The 25,926-nt window shown below is 45.1% G+C and overlaps 1 protein-coding gene across 2 annotated transcripts in view; it reads left to right on the top strand.

Annotated features, from left to right (window-relative positions):
- The first annotated feature begins 17,038 nt into the window (after positions 1–17,038).
- DYRK2 (dual specificity tyrosine phosphorylation regulated kinase 2) overlaps positions 17,039–25,926 on the top strand; it is a 29,185-nt gene continuing 20,297 nt past the window's right edge. Inside the window, exons 1-2 of one of the 2 annotated variants that reach the window (XM_079994228.1) lie at positions 17,039–17,762; positions 18,744–18,889. In XM_079994228.1, the coding sequence (XP_079850354.1) occupies positions 17,681–17,762; positions 18,744–18,889 (228 nt within the window). In that variant the 5' untranslated portion in view covers positions 17,039–17,680. Of the gene's footprint in view, positions 17,763–18,743; positions 18,890–19,123; positions 19,265–25,926 lie in introns of those variants that run through there. The other variant, XM_079994229.1, reaches the window with a different exon arrangement.

Below are 25,926 nucleotides of genomic sequence, written 5' to 3'. Positions count from 1 at the left end.
ACTTTGGACTTCTCAGTGCTTTACAGCATTCCAATGTATTAGCCTCAGAAAATGGAATAACGAAGTCTGTAATCTGAAATTTGGCTATAGCAGGAAAGCACACGCTGTCCTTCAGATTTCCTTGTATGTCTTTTGAAAAGACTCTGAATGATCATAGCTGTATTGGGTGAAGAAAGGTAAGGGGTTCTAAGAATATGACAGAATTTGAAGTTAAGTTTTATGATGATAAAGTGTTTACAGGGGGAAAAAGAAATGAAATAAAAAATAGTTTAAAAAGTAAAGGATAAGCTGTCAACCATCAATAAAGACGGATTCAGCTATGCAATAAAGTAGGATATAGTGGTAGCTCGGGTTAAGAACTTAATTCATTCTGGAGGTCCGTTCTTATACAGCTATGCAATTTACTGAGTTAATAATAACATATACCAAGAGGAAAAGGTTGCGTGTTCTATCATTAGAAATGGTCTCAAGATCTAAACCAAAACAATTACAATATTTTATTTCAAAAAAAGAAGTTGAAAAATCCCACTGAACTGTACTAAATCCAAACACCCTCACTGACCTGTGGTACCTGACAATCCTAAGCTATGGCGATGGTATATAAAACAAATTAAGACCAACAGGTAAAAGGAGCAATCTTCAACACTTTGGCCCTTCCTAACATGCATGTTTTTGTATGCAGTTTTGCCTAATCCACACATATTTGCAAAGCAGTTTCCCCCTAATACAGAACATTTTTTTGTATCACAAAATTCAGAGAAATGTGGATTTTGAAGGACGGCTGTATTTTGGTTCCTGTGTTGTTTTGTAAAAGGTGAATTGCATGAGTTCACCTTCACATGCAACATGAAACCACCACCCCCATCCCTGAATGCAATGCATGAAAGCAAGAGCCCATGGAGCCAGAACACAGCAACCTCTGCTCCTCTGACATAGATATTGGAGATAGTAGACTTTGGCCTCTTGCCATGGTCTGAAGGCATGTGATGCAGAAGCTAAGCATGTGGTCTGGTAAGTGTCAGGATTAAGAGATCACCTGAGTGTTGTGACGTGGGGTTTGTGATTTCAGCTCTCTTGACATAATATGCTGGAGACAGTTCTCTAGTAACACTTCTTTATTAAAGCAACAAGACTGAGACCTGAGGAGGGAGAGCTACATTTATAGGGACAGGGAACTAGCTAGAAAGGATACAGTTTGGAGGGAACAATATCAGGCAATCACAGCCCTGCCTTTTGGAGGAAACCAATAAGACACAGGATCCAAATACAGCAGCTTAAATGAACCAATAGTAGCTGTACCCTCTGGAACCAAAAGGCAGTTACTTTACCCTAATGCAAATACAGACAATAATAATACAGATATAAAATCCTTTGACTCAATACACAACACTGAGAACCTGATTTGAAGCACTTTTAAATCTATCGTGGAAGAAAGGTGGGGAAGAAATAAATATGGCTGAGATTTGTACATCACTGGCTCACACATTACATTAGTTTATTCAAAGTGACAGGAACACACACACTGACGCTTTTAAGCAGGCATAGGCAAACTCGGCCCTCCAGAAGTTTTGGGACTACAACTCCCATCATCCCTGACCACTGGTCCGTTAGCTAGGGATGATGGGTGTTGTAGTCCCAAAACATTTGGAGGGCCAAGTTTGCCTATGCCTGCTTTTAAGTATACTGATCTGGTGTCCAGAATATGAATAACTTATTTTAGGAATTTTGTTTGTTTGTTTGTTTGTTTGTTTGTTTCCAATATGCTTCTGATTATTTTCCATACCTAAATCCATTTGGGGCAATGCACAAAATGTGGATTGTGAATTAGCTTTGCACATTAGGCCGTTGGGATAGCTCAGTTGGTAGGGCATGAGGCTCTTAATCTGAGGGTTGTGGGTTTAAGCCCCGTGTTGGACAAAGGATTCCTGCATTGCAGGGGTTGGACTAGATGACCCTTGTGCTCCCTTCCAGCTCTACAGTTCTATTCCATAAACAGAGGCAGTTTTAGGGTGGTACAACCGGTGCTGCGGCAATGGGTGCTGTGCTGCAGAGGATGCCACAACAACGCTGTAGAATGGAGCTCAAGAGGCATGGGGTGCCAATTTTTTTGTGTTGCACAGAGTCCAAAGAGGGTTTGAGAGACCAAAGTCCACCACTGCCATAGAGCTTTGCTTGATTGACGCCTCAAATACTTGTGTTGTGCTCAGGGGCGCCTTACCCATAGAGGCTAGTGGCGCAGGGCGCCAGGGCGCCAGGTTCTGGAGGGCGCCAGGGAAGAGGCAGAGGCTGGATGTGGCACCTCCCGGCATCAGCTTGCTGCCCTTACCTGCCTCCACCATGCCACGCCAAAGCAGTCCTGCGCCCGGAGCCTGCTGTGGCCACCGTGGCACCAAGCAGCCAGCTGAGCTGGGAGCCATCGTGTTCAGCCTCCGCCTCTTCCCCACCAGAGGAGCTGCCCTCCAGCCACTGCCCACCTCCTCCAGCCCCGCAAAGCTGGGCAGGTTGCCGGCAGCGCCGTCCTCCCTGAAAAAGGTCAGCAGCTCTGGGAAAGGGGGGGGGAGCGGAGGGATCTTTGCACCATGGCGCCACATATGCTTAAGGCGGCCCTGGTTGTGCTACATGCCCTCGTAACCAACTCTGTAGGTGAGTCTATAGGAAACCAGGTTGCCTTTAAAGAAGTTTGTTGATTTCCTGAAATGCTTTAAGGAACATTCTTCACAGCGGTTGTGAAAGTCTGCTTGTCATTCAAACAGAGCTCATGTGAAGAATTGTGTTACAGTGACAGCAACAGAGTGCATCTGCAACACCAAGGTAGCCTTGTTTCCTCAGAACAGATAATGAAATTCATCCAAATGCTTGAATCTCCTCATGAATCTTTTTTTTAAAAAATAATCTAATTTTTCTTTATCACTAAAATACGAAACATTTTGTGATCCATCTGTTCTAAGTAAGCTAACTTGGAATTGCCTGGAAATTGAACTTCAAGCAACAGGAAGTTGGGCTTGTTTGGCAAATGTTCTTTTCTCCTAAAACTGCTAATATGCCTAAGGGAGGAAAATGGAAACGTTTGCTTATTGCTCAAAAAGATCTTATAATTTGATTCTGGAACATTTATACAGTGCCTACTCCTAATAAAGAGACAAATGCCATATTGCTGGAGGAAATTGCCCTCTCTTGTAATACGTCAGGTTACTCAATTTGCCATGTGTTCAGGTCAGGAGGAGAAAGGGGGAGATGATTGAGGAATTTGATCTTTGTGAATTCTGATATGAATAGGCCTGGTCCACACTTTTGAGATGAATGGGTGAATTGGAATTGGAATCCACTAGTTTTCACATTTCCTGAACGATCTGACACAGTTCTTAGCTTAAGAAAAAAGGATTAAAATACATTTACAAGTACATATCTTTTGCTTTATATTATTTAAATATTGCTAATTTCCATTTTCACACAGATTTTAGGGTTTAGCCAAGTAAGTTATACTCAGAGTAAACCCAATGAAAGCCCTTTTCAGAATAATTTGCATTAGTACCAATCATCTATTCTAGGAGAAGAAAAGACTGGATCTACCTCTCCATTTCCCATTTCAGTTCCCTGAACTATCAACAGGATTTCAGCACATTGAGTGAAGAATTAAAACCCAGATCTTTGGGCAAGTGCAAACAGCTAAACAAATTAACAGTGCAGACATCTGAACCAACCTTAAAATAGTTCTATGTGTTTGTGGGGCAGGAGTGCACCTTTTAAAGTGTAGCTGTTGATTCAAACGTCTACAATTTAAAACAAAAATGTTTTGAGGAGAAAATATTCATATTAGATAACTGAGCTCTGTCAACAGATATACTCTAGAACTATTCTATATTTAGAAGAAACCCAGCAATCTAATATCCAAAGCAATAAGTTTGTCTTATGCAAATGGCCAGTCATTGTAAAACAAGCCACAGGTGATTTCTTTACAAAATTGTGGGCTGTTCAGATTTGCAGAATGAGGAGCAAGAATAACTTGTGTGTGGTTTTATATGCAGGTTTCTCAGTGAAAACAGCCACTTGCGTGTATTGTTGTGTATGTACCCAATGTCATCTTCAGAGCAGTAACAAGCTGCAGGCCCCAGGGGCTGAATCTCTGGCGATGCCCTTGGACCATTCCTTTACTCTTAGGCAATTACTGTCACTTCAAGGCCTTCACATCACAGAACATGAGGAAAGAGAGCAGATGAAAAGGCTTCCACATGGGAGATTGTGCTTCTCAAGGTTAGATTTATCTCTCTTCTCTGAAATTAGCATAGGTTTTGCTGGAGATTTTCACACATTGTGAACCTTCCTTTGTTTCTAGCCTTGGCGATGGATGATCACCTTTACATATTGGGATTTTCTCCCCTAGACTGAAAGCTAAAAGATTATAATTAGGACTTGATAGCCTTGGCCTTCCACGCAATATAAGAACTTTAAGGGTTTGCTTTTACAAGCAAGGGGTATATCAATTTTATGAAATTTTATCATTTATGAAATAAATAATATATGTGCAGTGATATATTAATCTATTTGCATTGCTATACATCCTGTCATAGAAGGGAATTTCCTCAGCTGCTACCTGCTCATACCACGTCCAAGGCGTTCTTACTTTTGTTCCTAGATTACTCAAATGTGGCAAAGCAAGTGAATGAAACATAAAACCACACAGCGCTTCACTTCCTTAGCCTCATGATATGACAAAGGAAAAACGTGTTTCAGTTGACTATTCTGATGGTCATCCTAATACAAAGTTCAATGTGATAGCCTCAAACTGTTTCACGGGGAAGATATATCACAGCCTAGCCTTAAGGCTACTATGTTTTCTTTTCAAGCAGTTACCATCTTCACAGTACATATCAGGTGTTGAGAAGCAAGCCTCATATTGTCATATGAAGATCTTCAGCTGCTGGCTGCCTCACATCACTGTAAGTCAGAGGTTTTCAACCTTTTTGAGTCCACGGCTCCCCTGACCAACTACATTCTTTCTGCAGCACCCCCATGGGGCTCAGGAGCCCAGTTATGTCACCTCTTGCCTGCAGAGCCAGCAGCCTCTCATCCTTTTTTGAAAACCCTCCCTTGTGGAGTGTTCCCTCAGCCTCCGCCCCCTCTCCTTGGGGGTCCTCTGGGCAGCCCCTACCACTGCCCAATTGGTTTTTGCCCAGTCCCAGCACCCTTGCCACCCAGCAACCCTTTTAGAAGTGCCTTTACAGGACTTGTTGGGTAATGAAGTCCAAATGTGCAAAAGAAAGAAAGGCAGCAATGCTTATCAACTTTTGTGGGGCAGCCACCTCCAATATTTTATTAGGGGAGACTGAAGGGACATGGACCCCTAGGAGTTGACGCCTACATCTGGAAGGCACAAAGTTGCAGAGGGATTGGTTCAGCAGTATATCACACTAGGCTTCCCGTCTCAGTAGTTGTTACTACTGCATTTAGCTACATACATAGCTAGCTTCCCCTCCCAAATCTGGTCTGAAGCTTCTTTGGGGTGAGGTGAAACAGGAGAAACCACATCTCTGGTTGCTTAACACTCATTCACATGCTCCTCTATTGCTTCCAAACGGCCCTCGCCCATTCCTCTTCTCCAGCAGTAGCTCCATGCTGATCTCAGGTTCTGCGCCTCAGCTAAGGGGTGGCCACGGTCTCATCTTTGGAAAATCATGAAGAGTGGTCCTCCTGCTCCAAGCAGCTGGCTTGGTTGGTCGTCGAATGGAATGAGTCCTCATAATTAGAGGCCACCAGAAACATGACAAAGGTAAGGTCTGAGCCATTCCCAGATGTTTCTTGATGGTGTTCAGTCATGTTGGAGGAGTGCTAAATCTTAAAGCTCTAAAGGCGATAGTTCCACTCATGAGAACTGGAATGGTCCTATAATATACCTATCCAAGCTTTAGAACTTGAACCATCAATCCGCTTTTCCTATCCAATCAGAAACAAAGTGTTACAGGTGAATATGAGCTGGAAAGTTAAATTAGCAGATAGCTATAAAATTAAAAACAAGGCTAGGTAGCGTCTAATACAATCTTTTTTACTCCTACCAGGGAGTATACCCCACTAAACTCAATGTGGCTTACTTCTCAGTAGATAATTTATAGATTTGTACATTGCACGCCTATGTGTATCTATTTATCTTGGAGTATGCTTCTGTTACCAAGATGGGGCTTATTTCAGAATATAGGTGCCTGGGTTTGTGCTGCAACAGTGAAAGAGGAATGGATACAATATTCTCTTTAAACTCATGTTACTTGATATTTTCAATTAGACAGAGATGCTCCCTCTCAATGATATTGGGTTTCTTCTCCAACGTTGTGATGAGTGATGAGGTTTCAGACCCATATATCATGGCTACCAAAACAAAAGCATTTCAAAGCCCTGCTAATTATTGAAGAGGTTTTACAGAACCTTCTTGAGATACCCAGAATTGTGTTTGCAAACTAAACATGGACATTGACAGCATGCCAGCATAGTTCTCCAAGAGGACTTGAGCAAGACATTTATTATTATTATTTTAAAAAGAAAGATATTGAGCCAGACTTTTGGTTTATCAAGGTTTATTGTGAATGAGCAGCTAAGCTAGTAAACACTGCACAATCACTCCCATTCTGCTAATGTCTGACCCAAGGAAGATAAACAAACCAGGAAGCCTTGATGTGAAAATCAGAGATTGTGGTTTGTTGCTCCCTAATAAGCCACCATAAACCAGCCAATAAGCAGTGCTTTTTTCTGGGGGAATGCAGGGGTACTCATACCCTTAAACATTTTGTGAATCTTTGTACTTTTGTGTATTTACTGTATTTATTTCCCCTGATTTGAACTATAAAATGGTGATTTTCTTGAGTTAAAATGAGAGCACCCCTAAACATTTTCTTTAACGGAAAAAAGCACTACCAATAAGAAACTACGGCTGACTGAGAGCTAATAATTGTAGTTTGTTAGGGAGTACAAACCTGTGTTCCTGGTGAGGACATAACTGGAAGCCAATATTTAGGAACAAAGGAAGCTGCTTTATACTGAGTCAGATCATCCATCCATCTAACTTAGTATTGTCAACACTGACTGGCAACCACTCTCCTAGGCTTCAGACAAGGAACATTCCAGGGCTACCTGGAGATGTCAGAGATTGAATCTGAGGCTTTCTACATGCAAAAGGAATACTCTATCATTGATATATGGCCCCTAACAGATCCATCTTCCATGGATGGAAGTGGGTGGGGCTGCCTTCCTGTCAATCACCTGCCTCACCCTGGAAGGTAATTGATGTTCTACGAAGAGTCGGACATCACTAAACAACTAAACAACAACAACAACAATATCAGATACTGAGCTGGTGGGGGTGGGGTGAGGAATGGACTCATGGACAGCTGATACATGTAACTGTTGATACCTTAAATGCAGTAAAAGGAAGAGGTGAGATTGTGGGGAGAGATTCAATGGAATGTGTTCCAAACAAAGGGCCTAACAGAGGATATTTTCTAATTAGACATAAATACTACAGTGTGGAAGAACTATCTAAAATTCTAATCATATTCCTGGTGGGACTGTAAAGAAACGTGAGTGAATTCACATAATTCTAGCAAACATAGCAGTTCTCCTTAAGTGTTAAATTACTGTTACTGGTCTAAGGCTGCTGAATCATGGAGGAGGGCTGAATAATAAAATGTATTTTGTTAATCCCACACACTGGTATTTGAGCACTGGGGAAAAAATAAATGACTCGTATGGAAGGAAATGGGAGAAAAATAGGCTGCAATGTGAGAGGAAGGCAGGTTTACATAAGCCAAGATATCTATTTTTAATTAGCAACAATTTAAGAGAGCAAAAGAACAGATGTTTAAAAGAAGATGGAAAATGAGACCAGAAGATGAAAGATCACCTTCATTCAGCAGCACCAACTTTTTCCTTTCATTCCTAGGTGACCCTGGCATCCCGCCATTGTGTCTGCTTTTCCTATGCTTTATCTACATACAGTGGTACCTCGGGTTACATACGCTTCAGGTTACAGACTCCGCTAACCCAGAAATATTACCTCGGGTTAAGAACTTTGCTTCAGGATGAGAACAGAAATTGTGCTCCGGCGGCAGCGGGAGGCCCCATTAGCTAAAGTGGTGCTTCAGGTTAAGAACGGACCTCCGGAGCGAATTAAGTACTTAACCCGAGGTACCACTGTAGTAGAACATGGACATTATCAAGTTATTACTTTATACAAATTCTTCCTTTAGGGTTAATAATTTATTGGTAACTGCAAACACTCATTTCCCCCCTTTCCATGCTCCATAGGTTCAGATATGCAGCTGTGATTGGCAGGTGCAAATACTAAAGACTCCCATCTCCCCATGTCAATGTCGCTAAGCATAGGAGGGCAAAATTTAGACCAGCATGTCAGGATGAGTCATTGCCCTAACATAACTCTGGGAATACACTTGAATGGAGAGAGAGAGAGAGAGAGAGAGAGAGAGAGAGAGAGAGAGAGAGAGAATTTTTCAGCATGTAGCTTGAAATTTGTTTTTGCTTCTGTTTTAAAAAATACAAACAAACATGTAATTCACTGATTAATTCACATGTTTTGATATAGAATCATAAAATCATAGAGTTGGAAGAGACCACAAGGGCCATCGAGTCCAACCCCCTGCCAAGCAGGAAACACCATCAGAGCACTCCTGACATATGGTTGTCAAGCCTCTGCTTAAAGACCTCCAAAGAAGGAGACTCCACCACACTCCTTGGCAGCAAATTCCACTGTCGAACAGCTCTTACTGTCAGGAAGTTCTTCCTAATGTTTAGGTGGAATCTTTTTTCTTGTAGTTTGGAACCATTGCTCCGTGTCCGCTTCTCTGGAGCAGCAGAAAACAAGTTTTCTCCCTCCTCTATGTGACATCCTTTTATATATTTGAACATGGCTATCATATCACCCCTTAACCTCCTCTTCTCCAGGCTAAACATGCCCAGCTCCCTTAGCCGTTCCTCATAAGGCATCGTTTCCAAGCCTTTGACCATTTTGGTTGCCCTCCTCTGGACACGTTCCAGTTTGTCAGTGTCCTTCTTGAACTGTGGTGCCCAGAAGTGGACACAGTACTCCAGGTGAGGTCTGACCAGAGCAGAATACAGTGGCACTATTACTTCCCTTGATCTAGATGCTATACTCCTATTGATGCAGCCCAGAATTGCATTGGCTTTTTTAGCTGCCGCGTCACACTGTTGGCTCATATAAATACTGCCAGCGATCAGCTCTGGATCCATACAATTCTTCTTCTTTTTTCATTTGCAGCAAAGTACCTTTCACCACACTAGGACGCAGGTGGCGCTGTGGGTTAAAGCCTCAGCGCCTAGGGCTTGCCGATCGAAAGGTCGGCGGTTCGAATCCCTGCAGCGGGGTGCGCTCCCGCTGCTCGGTCCCAGCGCCTGCCAACCTAGCAGTTCGAAAGCACCTCCGGGTGCAAGTAGATAAATAGGGACCGCTTACCAGCGGGAAGGTAAACGGCGTTTCCGTGTGCGGCTCTGGCTCGCCAGAGCAGCGATGTCACGCTGGCCACGTGACCCGGAAGTGTCTCCGGATAGCGCTGGCCCCTGGCCTCTTAAGTGAGATGGGCGCACAACCCCAGAGTCTGTCAAGACTGGCCCGTACGGGCAGGGGTACCTTTACCTTTACCTTTTACCTTTCACCACAGAGGTACACATATTCAAATCTCAAACAGCAATATCATTTAAAAAGTGCTCTTGTGTCCTTTTCTCTTTTCCCTGGGGGAGGAACACTTCCTTGTTAGATACAGGGTGGGTGTAATAAAGATTACAGATGTTTATATTGCAGGGAATATCCTGAACTTGAATAAACAACCCTGTGTGTGCACAAGACACCCACACTTTTTGATTAAGGAAGGTTACAGAGTACAGATAATGAGAGTTTGTTTGGGGGCAATCGAAAGAATAAAACTCACATTATTATAGCCCGCTGCAACAGAATAGGAGTCAAGGGCAGGTCAGCATAAAGGAGCAAACAGAGGCAGCTACTAATGGCTGCCAACAGGGGCAGGAGCTGCAAAATGTAATTACACATTAATGAAGAGATGACGTTAAGTCTGCTGGGTCCTCCCATCTTGACCATCTCATTCTTTAATGGCTTACAGTAATAAATTCAGTTATATTTTCCGCATGTCCTCCTCTAAAGTATCTGTGTGTTCCCAGAGAACTATGTATTCCTAGAAAGTTCATAGCAGGGGCAGGTACAGTCCAGTGCTATCCATTCAGCCAATGTACTGGTAGCTTATAGAGTACTTTGCAATAGCACCGACCTGGGAATGCTTGGCAAACTTTCATTGAATTATATGAATGTTTTCCTCAGAAAGGAGTCAAACTTTCCAGTTCATTAAGTCTTGAATTAAAGCAAAAAAAAAGTTTTTTAAAAAAATAAAAAATAAAACTACACATAACACATATGTTATTATATATAGCATAGGTATATATTGAGAATAACAAAAGAGGCTTATGTGAGGTTGAAACCTTCCCCCCTTCGACTTTAATTTAGCACACCACCACATAAAAATGGCTAGGTAAAGGTAAAGGGACCCCTGACCATTAGGTCCAGTCGTGATTGACTCTGGGGTTGCAGCGCTCATCTCACTTTATTGGCTGAGGGAGCTGGCGTACAGCTTCTGGGTCATGTGGCCAGCATGACTAAGCTGCTTCTGGCAAACCAGAGCAGCGCACGGAAACGCCGTTTACCTTCCTGCTAGAGCGGTTCCTATTTATCTACTTGCACTTTGACGTGCTTTCGAACTGCTAGGTTGGCAGGAGCAGGGACAGAAGCTCACCCCGTTGTGGGGATTCGAACCGCCCACCTTCTGATTGGCAAGCCTTAGGCTCTGTGGTTTAACCCACAGTGCTACATGAACCTTAAAAATGAGTATTGGTTTTAGTCCCACAAGACTTCAGGTACAGAAAACTTGTTGCATGCAGAATACTAGATGTTAAAAGGGTGACTGACAAGGGAGAGGGAAGCATTTTAAATCAGGAAACGGAAACCAGTCTTAAAATGTGAATATACAGAACTAACTCACAACAATGCTTTAGCAAGGAGGACTGAAATATGGCTCTTTTCTCCAAGAGCTGGGGTACTTTTGCCAGTGGCTCAGAATGCTGACCATCCATAAGCTAGATGTCATCGTCATCATCATTATTATTAACACCCTGCCCATCTGACTGAGTTTCCCCAGCCACTCTTCTGAGCACTGCACAGATGAGCTAAGAAGCACAGAGGAGGGGTAGCAACTGCCCTGAAAGACCAGAGGCATCTTTTTTATGAAGCAATCCCCATTTCACTTCCAGTTTAGTACTATCCTGGAAGTTGTCTGGAAGCACATGCAGTGAAACTCACGTTTCTAATGGAATGCCTCTTAGGGGTGTCCTCATGGACTCCTATGACATCTGTTATTGTATCTTAATGTGTTATAAAAGTAGCAGCTTTGCTAAAAGTGTGAGATAGACAGAGCCTTGGAACAAGCGTGAAATGTGAGAAAATACATTATCTCTCTCAGGCACTGTATCACTGAAAGAGCAAAGGGAAAGGCAGCAGCTACTTGTATTTGTCTTCCACTCGATGGATTAATCCCATGCGAATTACAAATGTTTTCAGCTCTCAGGACTAGGACAATACAGTGGTACCTCGGGTTAAGAACTTAATTTGTTCTGCAGGTCCGTTCTTAACCTGAAACTGTTCTTAACCTGAAGCACCACTTTAGCTAATGGGGCCTCCCGCTGCCACCGCACGATTTCTGTTCTTATCCTGAAGCAAAGTTCTTAACCTGAGGTACTATTTCTGGGTTAGTGGAGTCTGTAACCTGAAGCGTCTGTAACCTGAGGCGTCTGTAACCCGAGGTACCACTGTAAATAAAGATAGGTAATTGCCACACCACCCAGAAGCATCAGCGAAACCAGGTCAATATTCATTTTGGTGGTTTTGGGATGGGTGGGAAAGGAGCAATAAAATGAAGAGCAAATGCAGGCCAAACTTAATTTGATTTTGATCACCATTCCTATGGATTTCAACAGCATCAGGAGTGATCCCAAGGCAATATTATGCACCCAGAGCTGAATTCTAACCTCTCATGGGATTATCCTTAATACTGAATTAAGGGGAAGGGGACAGGATAGCTTGTTCTTCAGCATAATTTTTAAAATATGGAAGCTTGAAAGCAAAGCAAAACGTTATCCAGGAACAAGCCAGCTTTCCCCAGTACTGTTGTGATTCCATGCAGATACCTGGGGTGGCCTAATCCTTATGAGCTTGAGATACCTAAATACTGTTCTAAACTGTTTTCAATATTATATTTTTAAATTGCTGTGACCTCCCCTGGGATGTTATAGCAAATTAATTAATAAAGAAATATAACAGACAACCTGACCCTTCCTGCAATCTAAATCTGCATCTGAGGTAATGCTTATATGTAAGGTAAAAGGTAAAGATAAAGAACCCCATGATGGTTAAGTTCAGTCAAAAGCAATTATGGGGTTGCGGCGCTCATCTCGCTTTCAGGCCGAGGGAGCCAGCATTTGTCCACAGACAGCTTTCCGGGTCATGTGGCCAGCATGACTAAACCGCTTCTGTTGCAACGGAACACTGTGGCGGAAACCAGAGTGCACGGAAACGCCGTTTACCTTCCCGCTGCAGCGGTACCTATTTATCTACTTGCACTGGTGTGATTTTGAACTTTTAGGTTGGCAAGAGCTGGGACAAAGCAACCCCGTTGTGGGGATTCGAACCGCAGACCTTCCAGTCGGTAAGCCCAAGAGGCTCAGTGATTTAGACCATAGCATCACCTGCTCCCTGTAGTATATGTACACTAGTGAAATAGGTCTGGATGGTGATTACGCAAGACAGGGCCTTCTCAGCATCAGATCTGCAGCTGTAGACTCTTTCCCATTTAACATTCACATGCTCCCTTTTTTTATGGCATTCCTGGAAGCCTTAAAAACATACCTTTTTTTTTTACAGTTGTCTTTTTTTGAATGAGGTTCAGGTGATCCAATTCAGTTTCTCTCATGCATCTACTTGTCTGTTTCCACCCAGTGCTTCATATTTTCCCTGATATTCTCTTGCTTTTGTGTCTGCCTCTACATTGCTTTGTGAGGGCTTGGCCCCAAAACACAACTAATCATGAATGAATGAATGAATGTTTATTTTGATTAACCGAACTGAATAAATGAGGTGGAACTTACTGTCTAATAAGGCTGCTTGGATATCATATGTGAAACTGATCTTAGACCATGTCTGCACTGTGAGTGAAACTGCAACTGGAATTTCCAGGTTATTACTTTTAGGTTCTTACTTGGAAATAATATAAATGTGCTTATCAAAAAAAGAGTGTGGTTACTTATTTACTTTCTTCAAAGTAGCACTGATTGCCAGGAAGTAGCATTCCCCCCCCCCCCAATATTCAAAGCTGTAATACTTTATTGCTGGGGAAATGTAATCTCTCTGCCTACTCAAAAGTGCATCTATTGCAATTGTGATTACTGTTCTGTGCAGCAGGTTGTGATTGCACAGTGTCCGGGGTGATCCATTGGAGATAATGTCATAATATCAATAGAGTTCAACCACTCCACCTGCCCCCCCCCCCCATCATTGCAAATCTGTTTCAAACTTAGGGCATGTTAATTTAATTGACTGGTTTATATAGCAACATTCTGGTTTGCTTCGTTAATCAACTCACATTATGCTTCAGTTCCCACCTGCCATTGTTTGGAAAATACTTTGTTGGTAGATCTGCTGAAGAAGGCTGCTGGTTATTGCCACTCAGCGTGTATCATGGAGATAATTTCCTATTGCCTTTGCATCTCTCAAAACAAAATCAGTATGGATAATTACTGTTAAGTGGATTCAACAACTTTCCCAGTGCTTCTTTCAGTTCTGAAGCACTATCACCATGAGGTAACAAGGGCACAGTTAAGAATGATTGCTTTGAAATGGCCACGCTCCCAGTGTTGTGGATCATATTTCATGCAATTTGAACAGGACTCAAAATGGACTGAAGTCAAGCCAAACCAACAGAATTCGCTACCATGATATAGGGAGAGAGGCAGTCATAGAATAGGCAAAAGCAAAGGGCTGTCCATATGCATACCGATCACTTAACTTTTTTTCTTTCTAGTCCAGCGAGACTGCTAGTGCAAGGAGAAATTTAAACCTTTCAATGTTTGCTTCTCTTTATAAGTTGGAAATGCTACATTTTGCATTTTTTCAGCCACACCCTATGACCCTACTGTCACATTTTAATGGTCTTCCAGATAATCAGTTATTTGAGCAACAATTCACAGACATTGCTCCATTTCAATGCAGAAGTGGTTCTGCTTTAGTAATGTCACATTTTCTCAGCACTGAAATCACTATTTGCAAGGATGCTAAAATTCTTCCTTGGCTCCTAGGAGTTGGCTCCTAGGTACAAAAATGTGTATTAGGAGAAATTTGGTGAATTTTCATGAGGATTTAAAGAGAGTTGCAGATTGCTGGAGAAATGTGAACTGTTTAAGATTGGAAAAAATGAGGAACTGAGAGAACAAAAACTGACAGATCGTTCCTTCCATCCCTAGAGAAAAAGTCCCAAAGACATTTCTCTCCTGCAGCAATGCACCACCATCCTTTCTTCCATTGCCATGCCTTCTTCTCACCCAGGGTTTGAAGTGCACATCTTCGATGAGTTTTTTTAAAGCTGCAAACAGGCTACCTGCCTCCCAAGGTGGATAGGGTTGCGCACTGCCCTTTGGGAGCAGGCAACTTGCAAAAGTGTTGTGCTAACGGAAAACTCAGTTTTATCTTCTTGATAAGATTTAGGGCTTCTAAAATAAAGGGAATTACTTAAGAAATTGACATGTGATGGCTGCAGTTCTCATATGTGTGAAGTTACCCCAAGAATGTTATAAGCAGGAAGGCTCTCAATACGCAGTGCACTTTAAAAGCTCTGAAATACCAGTTTTGACATCATCTTTGACAAAGTCTTTCTGCCCTGTAGCTAGGGATGCATTTGTCAATTCTGGCTTCTCACAGTTTCTCATTTTTCTAGTTAAGTTCAGTTCTCCATACCTGTGATTATTATTTTTTAAGTGCTGTTGAAAATTCACCAGCATTTTAGTACAAATTTCTCCTAATATTTTTGCAATGCATATTTTCCTTATTATTTATATTTTTCCAACTAGGATCCGTTTTTGTATGCCCTTTACACTAATATATGCATTTTTAAAGGGACTTTTTTTTACCTTAGTACTTGCATTTTGTACACAATATTCTGAGAACTGCATTGCGAAATTTGGAGATGTGAATTTTGAAGGATGGCTTCAGGTATTCACATGTATTTTTGAGGCAGCGGGAATGCAAATATGGTAGATTTGCCTTTAATTGAGAACTAATTCAAATTCCCCCCTCCCTAACTGTAGGGAAAATATTTTGTAACCATTTCAATACATAAATAGAGTCATTTCCTGGCCCCTTTTGACTGAACTGTGCCTTAACACACACATACTTATCATCCTCTCCACATATAATAATCCCGTCCCTGAGTTGACCATGGCCTCCCTCCATCTGCCATCAAGTGTTTTTAACCATGTTCCTCCCCTCTTCATTTGAATACAGCTTCATTGCTTGGACAATACAGCTTCATTGCTTGGACATTTATTTATTGGTTTGCACAATGGGGAAATAATGGGGAAATCCCTGTTTCCTATTGAAAACAAGCCCTGCATGATGCTAACAGTTTTCTTGCACTGACAGAACTCAAAGCCCAGTAGAAAGCTTTTGTGATTCCCTCTCGTTTACGTTCTTGCACTCTGAACTTTTTCTCATTTCTGCCTAGCAGAGAGGGGAAACTCTGTTTACCCTTTTTGAGTATCCACCTGTTTACAAACATCTGCAGGCAGAGAAGGTCTTTTTTTCTGACCACACCTAGAGGAGGGCGATTTTATTTACTTCTCTCTTTTTTTTAAGATGATCTTTATTGCATTTTCAGTTACATACATGATGTTTCACATTTGTTCTTGCTCTCGCGAGCTGACTTCCCTCCTTATTTACTTGGCTTTCTAAGGAAGAGGAGGACCAGGAGCCACAGATGGGAAGGGGGCTCTGGGGTCGCTGTCCTGTCTGCCAGCTGTTTAATGGAAGGAAAACGTGGACGAGTATCCAAGCCATCCCAGGGATCCGATTTCGGGAGGGAAGTTCCACTTCCAACACTTCCCCCTCTGACTGAGCAGCATCAAGGGCACGCTACAAAAAACGTTGTTTCCTTTCCGGTCCCAACGCCATCTCTCTTCCTCCCTTGCCTCCTGCTTGTTTGCCTTGACCTTCTTCCGAAAGCAGCCCGTCGAAAGCAGCTTCGTTCAAGGCTGCTCCCTCAGGGATCCCTTGTCGAGCAGCCCTTTCTTCCCGCCGCCCTCCAGCGCTTCACACCTCTTTTCCCTTCCCGCCCCAAGTCTCGCTCCCTCCCTCTCCTCGGCTTGGCTTTCCCCGGCGCCCACCATCCATCCCTTCGTCCGCACAAAGGGGAAGCCCCTTCGAGGGCCGAGCGTGGGCCTGAGGGGGAATAGCGGGCCGCGGTGGGGACGCCCAAGCGCGCGTTTCCAGCGAGGCGTGTAGGGCAGCAGGTGACAAGGTGGCGAGAGCCGTGCTTCGAAACCTGAGGGAGAAGAGGCCGGGCTTTTTGCACGAACTCCAGTCACGGAGTGGCCTCTGTGTGTGTTGTGACCAGCACGAAGCGGGGGCTGCCCAGCTCCCCTCCTTCCCCGCCAGTCTTCCTCTCGCCGCGCCCTCCGCCCCTCGCTCATCTCTCCCCACCACACTTCCTCGGGAGGGAGAGAGGAAGGGGACGGTCCCTCCAGCTCCGCCGCCGAGCCAAGGACAGCTGCAGCCCTGCCGGGAGAGGCGAGGCGAGGCGAGAGGGCAGGGAGGACATCGGGTTGCTGCTGCTGCTGCTGCTAACCCCCCCTTCCTCCCTCCCTCCCTTCCCGGCAGGGTGGAGACTGCTGCTCCTCCCGCCTCAGTTTTCTTTCGCCCGCCCCGCGACGACGACGACGACGACGACGCGCGGCCTGTTGGGTTTTTCTTTGAAAGTGAAAGCGCCCTGGGCGCGCAGAGGCGGCGGGAAAGGCTTGCGCGGCTGCGTTAGACGGGAGGGAGGAGAAGAAGGGGGAGCGGGGGGCGGAGATTGCTAACCCCCCCCCCTCGCACTCAGGGCGGGCTCGGTTTGTTCCTGTCGCTGAGAGGAGCGAGGAGGCGGAGGAGGGGGGATTCTCGCCGCCGTTCCCTGACGCGAAGGGACTCGGGGATCCTGGAAACTGGCGGGGTGATGTGTTTGGGCCGGGGGGCGGCGGCGGCGCTTTTGCTGCTGCCGCCGCCTCTGTTGCCGCTGGAGAAAGGAGGCGACGACGACGAAGAGGAAGAGGAGGAAGACAAGGGGGCTCGGGCCAGGGGGGGCCGTTGCCCGGCGGGCCCGGGCTTGGGGGGGAGACGGATGCCGCGGAGCAGCGCGCGGCTGCGGGGTGTAGTGGTTGCTGCCGCCGCCGCCGCCACCGGCGAGGAGAAGGGTCGGAGAGGCCGAGAAGGAGCGGAGGAGGCAAAGATCAGGAGGAGCCGCCGCCGCCGCGGCAGCAGCAGCAGCAGCCCTGAAATGTCTTCCCCTCTCCTCCAGCGGCCATGTTAACCACCAGGAAACCTTCTGCCAGCGCTGCCGGGGCTGCGGGAGCCGGCGGAGCCGCGGCTGCTTCGTGCCCAGCCGGTAAGGAGGACGAGGCGTGGGCAGAGGAGCGAACCGCTTTCACTTAGCGCTGCCCCTTTGCCCCCCCCCCCCAGCCCAGGCCGAGCGCTGCAGAGCGAGCCCTCGCGGGCGGGTGTGTGTGTGTGTGTGCGTGCGGGTGCGCGCTTCATCCTTTCTCTTCAGCTGCTCCTCCAAAAGTGGTCGTGTGCGGGGAAGACACGTCTCGGCACGTTGCTGCTGCTCTGTCTCTCCCCTCCGCCCCATCCAAGTCTTCCTGCGCTCGGCCTGGGAAGCGTCTCGCAAGTCAGCGAGCTTTTCTCTCCCGAACCGGGAAGTTTGGGTCAGTTCGCAAGTGGGGAAGGGCAACTCGAGCACAACGCGCTGTGTGTGTGTTTGTTTGTTTTACCCAGAGAAAGAGCTGCCCTGAAAACGGGAGGGGAAAAGAGGGGAGTTCGTGTCCTCCCGATTCCGTACTGATAATCGGGGTGGGGAGAGCGAGGTGCTGTTGCTGTTTCTGGGGAGAGGGTTGGTCTACTTCCCTCGAGGCGAAGGCGAGAGGTTGGGAACCGGATTGGAGGCGCTAATTCCTGCCCTCCTCTTCACAGCCAGACAGACGGTGCGGGGAGGGAGGGGGGATCGCGCCGAGCAAATCCAGTTTGGCTCCCCACTTATGCTCCTAATGGTTGTGGGTTAATCGCGGATGAAAGGTTTAACTGGGTTAACGAGCGATGGCCCCCGCTCTCATTAGCCCTCTGCGCTCACGGACTCCTCTCTGCTCTGGCGGTGCCACGTTTGTGGATTAGCCCCTCATGATCCCGCAAACAGTACTGCGATGGCAGCAGGCGGGGGGAGAAGGGGAGGAGGGGCGCTGGTGGGGAGGGGGCTCCTTCGGCTCCCTTTCCCATCTCCTGAGCCACTTTCCCCTGCCTTGGAACCGAAGCCTGCTCGACCTCGCTCGGCTCTCCGCGGCGCTCAGCAGCTCTCTTCTCCCTTCCTCCGCAGGCAGCCGGGGAGGAGGCGACAGCGCCCGCCAGTTCCAGCCTTCCCCGGGGATCGGGGCCGGAGGGGCCTCCCGGGCGGGCGCGGGGACCGGGCCGCCGTCCCCCATCGCTTTGCCGCCGCTCAAGCCCAGCAGCGCCGCCCACACGGTGAGACGGAGACACGGGGTGGGGAGTTGGGTGGGTTGGTGGGGGGGCGGGGGCTGGATTTATTATTTGCAATGGGAAGTGAAGCCTGTCAGCCCTTAACCCCTCCAGCTTAGTCCTCTCCATTCTCAAAATACTGTGCCAGCCTCTCCTAAGCCTCCCCCCTCCACCAGACACCCCCCCCCCGCATTGCTCCTCCTCTCCCGAGTATTAATAGCAATAAATGTGCTAGGTACCGTCAGGCTGCCAGCCAGCCTGTCTGAGTGGGATCTGTGAATGAGCAGAGGAAGGACACCGGCTGAGCATGGAGGAGCCCTATTAATTATCCACAGCATGTCTCAACACGTCTTGGTCCTGTTACCGGTCTGGTTTCAACAGGTAATTCTGTGGAGATGGGAAAGAGGAGGGAGAAGGCAACTTTCCCAGCTGCTTAGGGATCTTGCTCTCATTGAATCTTCCCTGTGGCACCATGGGCCACTTAGATAATGTTAGGCTCTGGGTTTAATGGTCTCACGCCCCTCCCTCCCCACCGCCACTCTCTAGGTGGCAATGTGTGCTTTTTCACTTGCTCCAAATTTGTGGCAAGCCAGTCTTTGCTTCATATAAGGGGGTGGGGGTGCTGTTTGTTCCTCTGCTGGGTAGAGGAGTCTGGAGAGACCACTGTGTGATGAGGTGGAAGAGCGGTCAGGTCAGGTCACCTGTGGCGTGAATCATGTCAGTGTTTTTCTATCACATCTGCTGTGGCCACTTTTCCCAGTGCAAGCAACAAATCTCTCTCCCCCGCCGGAGGGGGTAGTTTGCTGGAACTGTCCCTGAAACTGCCCTATGAGACGTGGGTCTTTGTGAGTGAGTGGGTGACTTTTGTCTACTTAACCTGCAAACCTGGGGCATGAACTGCATCCGAGTCTGTGCTCCACAGATTTCAAACAACAGGAGAGTAAAAGAAACTACTCTACCAGTCACCATTGTGTGGAGGGCAGTCCTTGTGTTTTTACTGAGAGGAGTCACTGTGAGTTTGGGTGCTGCAATGCTTTCTAGGGCTTCCTTTCTCTTAATAAGGCAGACCCCCCCCCCCCTTCACGCTTCAGCCTATTCCATGGTTGAATGAGTGTCTGGTGAAAAGAGACAGAAACAGCTTTGGAAAGTAGGCTAACCACTTCATCGCTGAAGAGTGGCCTTCTTTCTCAGACTGAAAAATTAAGTTTCCCCTCCTAATTGTCAGAACTTTTCGGATAGATTGCCCATTCCTAGTGGAACAGCAGGGCCACTAAGTGGGTGAGAGAATGGCATTGTGATTGTAAGTAAAGGTAAAGGTACCCCTGCCCGTACGGGCCAGTCTTGACAGACTCTGGGGTTGTGCGCCCATCTCACTTAAGAGGGCCGAGGGCCAGCGCTGTCCGAGACACTTCCGGGTCACGTGGCCAGCGTGACATCGCTGCTCTGGCGAGCCAGAGCCGCACACGGAAACACCGTTTACCTTCCGCTAGTAAGCGGTCCCTATTTATCTACTTGCACCCGGGGGTGCTTTCGAACTGCTAGGTTGGCAGGCGCTGGGACCGAGCAGCGGGAGCGCACCCCGCCGCAGGATTCGAACCGCCGACCTTTCGATCGGCAAGCCCTAGGCGCTGAGGCTTTTACCCACAGCGACCCACGTCTCATAGGGCAGTTTCAGGGACAGTTCCAGCAAACTACCCTCTCCGCGGGGGAGAGAGATTTGTTGCTTGCACTGGGAAAAGTAGCCACAGCAGATGTGATAGACAATTGTGATTGTAAACACAGTTAAATTAGGCAAATGGGTGTTATCTGGTGGAATTACTTACAGGGCTATGGGTTCTCACCTTATCTTCCAGTTGTAGCTAATCTGCTGGGATGCAATCTCCCAAGCTTGATGATTATGAAGGGTGAAGAAAGATTGTCCGTCAGGCCAGAAATAACCCGTATAACAGTGGTGTAGCAGCAGCACTGAACCTGAAAAAGAAAAGTAACGCTCATTTCCATGAAAGCTCTGGTCCTCTATATTCCTTTGATGTAGCAATTGCATTTTTTGGAATTTAAAAAACTTTTTAAAGGTATGACTGATGCGATTTCTTAGATGTAAGATAAATTGTGGGTGGGTGGTGCTTAATTTCTGCAAACAAACGAAAAGATTGCAGGGCTTACATTGGGCTGCAAGTCTTTTGACCTGGAAATCCCTTTCCTCCCAGGTATGTGTAGTGCTAGTGGCTGTGCTCAGAGGAGAAAGGAAGCATATGTTCAGAGACACTATTCTTGTAATAGACGTACATCATTTTTAGAGTGATTCCTAATACTGAAAACAGGTCCAGAGCCAAACCTGGTCCAATTAAGACCTGATGCAAGGGAGGACATATCCACATTTAGACATCAGCATTGCACTTCCAGTGTTCCAGTGTCATTAAGATGATCAGTCAATGGCCTTAAATTATACATGTATTACATCAAGAAGGATGCATACATGTTATATGGTAGTGGATGCATGCAAGTAGTGTGACTTGCGTGTAGTATGGTGGTTGCAGATAGCGGGCAATATTGTATATTTCACATGGTAAGTGTTGCCATGCAAAAATACATGTTGATTATGCTCAAATCCTGAGCAAGGGCTACCTTTTATTTAAAAGTGCCTGTAGACCAAGACATTTCAGGTCCATTTAACTTTCCTGAAGGTTAAAAGGAGTGAAATGGCTGGATGCAATATTAGGTCAGGGGAAAGCATGTGGAAATTTGCATTTTCCTTTGGTCCCCCCCCCCCCCCATGGATTTGCAATGACTAAAAGGCTCAACCATAAGGGGCTCTTCGAGTGGTTGAAGATCTTTCTGGTGGGTCCAGATTCTCCTTGATGACAACAATCTGATCCCACCTACATATGTTTTTTCCAGCCTTGCAAAGTTGGAAAGGTTGATACCACACAGGGAGAGATACAACTTCCCCCTTGAATAAAGCTAACCCATGAATTCAATAATCTCCTTCTTAAAAGAAAATATAATCCTCAAAAGAGAATCTGCTGTCACTCTCCTTACTCAATAGGTTATTAATGGCCTGCATTCAAATTCTCCTACAGTTTTGTCCCTTTAGCAGACTTGATCCTAGTTTGATTTTACTCATAGAATAATATGAGAGTCTGAAGCCAGAGATGGGAGATTTCTCAAATGCCTAAGTGATCTCATATGGGGAAGTGCTGTTTGCCTTAAAAGAAGCTTTGGCTTGTGCTCTGTATTTATGGCAACCTGTGTTGCTAAGCAGATGGACGACTGTGTGTTATGAGTGGAGCTTTCTCAGACGATATGGCTTTGTTCCCTCCCCCAGCACTTCTATTGCACTGCAAGTCTCTGATCACAGAGTTTTTTATCCTGTATGAGGGGCCGTCACTCACTTTCCTTTAAGATTATTTGCTTCTAGTGTTCGCTTTCAGTCCAGCTGTTTTCTTTCCTAACCTGATCCTGTGTTTAGCACCCTGTGTTTGGCCTTGGGTAGCTGGTGTTCAGAATCCTGTTCAACCATAAAGCTCAGTAGGTGGTCTTTAACAAGTCTCTCTTGGCCTCAGCCCCATCTGTAAAATGGAAATGAAAGCCCACTGGGATACTGTGATTAAAGCACTTCACTTATTTTAAAGAAACTTTGTAAGTGAATGATAACAATGGCACAACATCTATTCTCCAATCTCCACATCCTTGTCTCTTTGCTCCCTTGTCTTCATCATCCCATCTGTTTCCCATATCCATGCTATGCTGAAGCGAATATGATTTCCCTTGGCTGTTTGCTTAGAGCAACATGCCCTCCCACTCTCACATTTACCTGTGAACATTACCTATTTTCACTTTCCTTAAGTTCACTCCCCTCTGCTGTTAGTCATGCAGTTTAGTGCCTTTCTCCAACTCCTGGGAAACTTTGGCCCATTTCATTGTCACCACACCCAGCAATTCTAATCTCTTTCAGATTCCTCTGCAGTCTGGTCAGCACATTATGGCTGCCATGGAAGCTGTTGTATTGAAAAGCACCTGAACCACATGATGATATGTTCCACATGGGCAGCTTACTTTAAGATCACCGCTGCCATGTACATTTATTTAAACTGGCACCCATGCAATAGCAATACATTGTAAAAGGTGCCTGGATATTTGTGCGCTTAGAGGTCCAAACTGGGAGGTGAGGGGGGGGGGGGAGCCAAGCTGCTGGACCAGTAGCCTGTTATTTCAACAAAATCTGGCCAAGCCTCACCAAAAAAACCTGGCCAAGCCTCACCAAAGTCTCTGCCACAGATTTAAATTTTGTAGAGGAAGATTGTAAGAGATGGAATGGTTCTCTGCTGAATCTGATATATATGTGTATCTCTCTCTGCCCCCTTGCAATCTGCTTATAGTGTGGAAGAATTCATTCTCATGGTCAGATGCTGTTTGCATGCAAAGTGAATCAATTAAAATCACGATTTAAGTCATGAAGGAAAGGGGGGGCCGGATTAAATCTTTGATTTAAAGCAAGTTCCCTATTTTGAAATGCATGTTTCCTGAACAAGCATGCAAACTAACTTGTTCCTATGACAACTAAAAACACACTGGTTGCATTGCAATGGTGCCTTATAAAACCTAGTAACAGAATCCAAAACTTTTGACCATGCCCTTTGAATTGCCAAATTATGTTGTTTTAAAGACGGGATACATACTTTTACTTGGCCCTCTGTACATATGCAAGGATATTAAGCTGTATCACTTACTTGACGGCTAACGCTTTAATATTGTGCACATTTATTTAGAAGCCTTGTTGATCAAAGGAAGTAAACATGTCTACTATTAGAATGTAACAATTGTTGAGAACTTTTCAGAAATGAGGAAGGATAATTTCTGGGCCAATTAGTGGTTCTCCAGAAAGGTAGTTTCCCTTTTGTTGATTAGCATAGCTATAAATATTCATCCTCTGAAAACTGAAGTCACTGCAAAGCTTAGACAGACACTTGGAAGGCATAAGTCAATTTTCATATGGGCTCAGTAGATTAGTAGATCAGTCGATCATGGTGCTCAAAAGATAGACTGAGATATTCCAGTAGTTCTGTCAATGATTTGCAGTAGATTAGCAAGTGTTTCTGGATTAATTTTTTAACCATAGTAACGTAAGAAAGCCTGGGGGGGGGGGGGAAGGGACCACAAGTAGATTTTTGTGTGAAAGGACTGAGAGTTCAGTTCTGGTACTGAAAACAAATCCCTGGGCTGAGCAAGTGCTCAGAGCTACCTTCCCTGATTCTTTATTCTATGTACAGTGGGACCTCGGGTTAAGTACTTAATTCGTTCCGGAGATCTGTTCTTAACCTGAAACTGTTCTGAACCTGAAGCACCACTTTAGCTAATGGGGCCTCCTGCTGCCGCCGCGCCGCCGGAGCACGATTTCTCTTCTCTTCCTGAAGCAAAGTTCTTAACCTGAAGCACTATTTCTGGGTTAGCGGAGTCTGTAACCTGAAGTGTATGTAACCTGAAGCACATGTAACCCGAGGTACCACTGTATATATCAGTCTCCCTGTGCCACTATGGTTTTTTTTTTTAACCTGGTTTTGGTTGCTGAATCTAGGAGTTCATAATAAACAAAGGAGATCACAGAATCCTAAAGCTTCCCTCCGGCCCCTTGTTCAGTACAATAGATAATCCTGGTAATGGCTTTCTTAGTCACTGGGTCAAATGGGAAACCCGCCATGATGTGTCTAACAAGTGGGACCCGTAACAAAATATTAAGTGTGGAGTACTCCATTTTTGTTTCTCAGTCAAGTCAGCCAGTCATGTCCACCTCCAGGGTATTCCAGTACATTCCCCCTCCCACCTGGTTATCTATTACCATTTTAGTCAGCATCCTCTGGTCATTGGGCATTTGGGGTTTTTGTCCACCTCAAGGTTACCCCCCTCAAAAAAAAAATACCTTGGGGGTTCTCCAGACCCTGCTGATATCTCCCTGCTGTTTGTGAATGATGCCCTTTTGGTGACAGTAGGATCCATAGCCATCTGTGTCTTTCACAGAGGTAATGACCATGTTTTGTTTACAATGCTCAGAAGTCAGGCATTTTCCTCTCCCCTGTGTTCTTTCTGTTACATTGAAAAATAGCCCTTAAATCAATTCCTTGTTACATTATCATGATTCAGTTTGAAGAATGTACAAAGTTCCAATTATATTCATTAAATGAAATTTAATTAAATATATTATATCATCTATTTGGTAAAAAAGCAATTTCAGTTTATTAAAACAGACTGTTACTGTTTGTTAACAATCAGATTTAAATTTAAGAAATCCGATTCTTTTTGTGTGGTCATCCTTTTTTAAAAACCCTACTTATATATGATGAAGTGCTTCTTCCCGCACCACTAAATAATTACAATCACTAAGTGAAAATGGAGCCTATTTGTACACTCTGAATTACAGAACATCGATTAACTGTCCCTTTAAACACGTTTGCTAATAAAATTATTTGTTGCTTTTAAAGCCTTTTTTTCCTCCAAGGAGTTCAAGCCAGCATATTTACTTTCACCCCATTTTTATCTCCGCAACAACCCTGAGAAGTAGGTTGAGCTGAGAGACAGTGATAGTCTCAATTGATATGTCCAATCAACCACTGTGGAGGAGAACATTCTGTGTGATAAAGGAGCTGGGCCTTTAGTGTAGTGGCCCCTGCGCTTGGAGCTCTCTCCCATCACACCTTAGACAGACACTGCCTCTGTTGTCTTTTCAGTGCCTGCTGAAGACCCTTTCAACAGACCTTTTAAGTGGAGATCTTTATCCCAATCTGCAGCTGTATTTTAAACTTTTTTCTAACTGTTTTTACATGCAGAATTGTTTTTAAACGTTTGTGTTGTTTTTATAATATGGAATTGTTGTAACTGTTTTTATATTTTCGTTGCTTTTACACTTTTCTTGTTTCGTGGACACAACTTGTGTCATTTGTTTGATTGTTGTTTATTTAAATTTCGTAACCTTGTGGTGAAGGGTGGGTAAAAAAAAAATGCAATTAAAAGTGATTGGCCAGATCACCCAGCAAGCTTCACGGCTGACT

Source organism: Podarcis cretensis (assembly GCF_951804945.1).
Source record: "Podarcis cretensis genome assembly, chromosome: 10".
In the NCBI taxonomy this organism is placed as follows: Eukaryota; Metazoa; Chordata; class Lepidosauria; order Squamata; family Lacertidae; genus Podarcis; species Podarcis cretensis.
The sequence above is the reverse complement of the archived record's forward strand: the minus strand, read 5'-3'. Positions and strand labels throughout refer to the sequence as shown.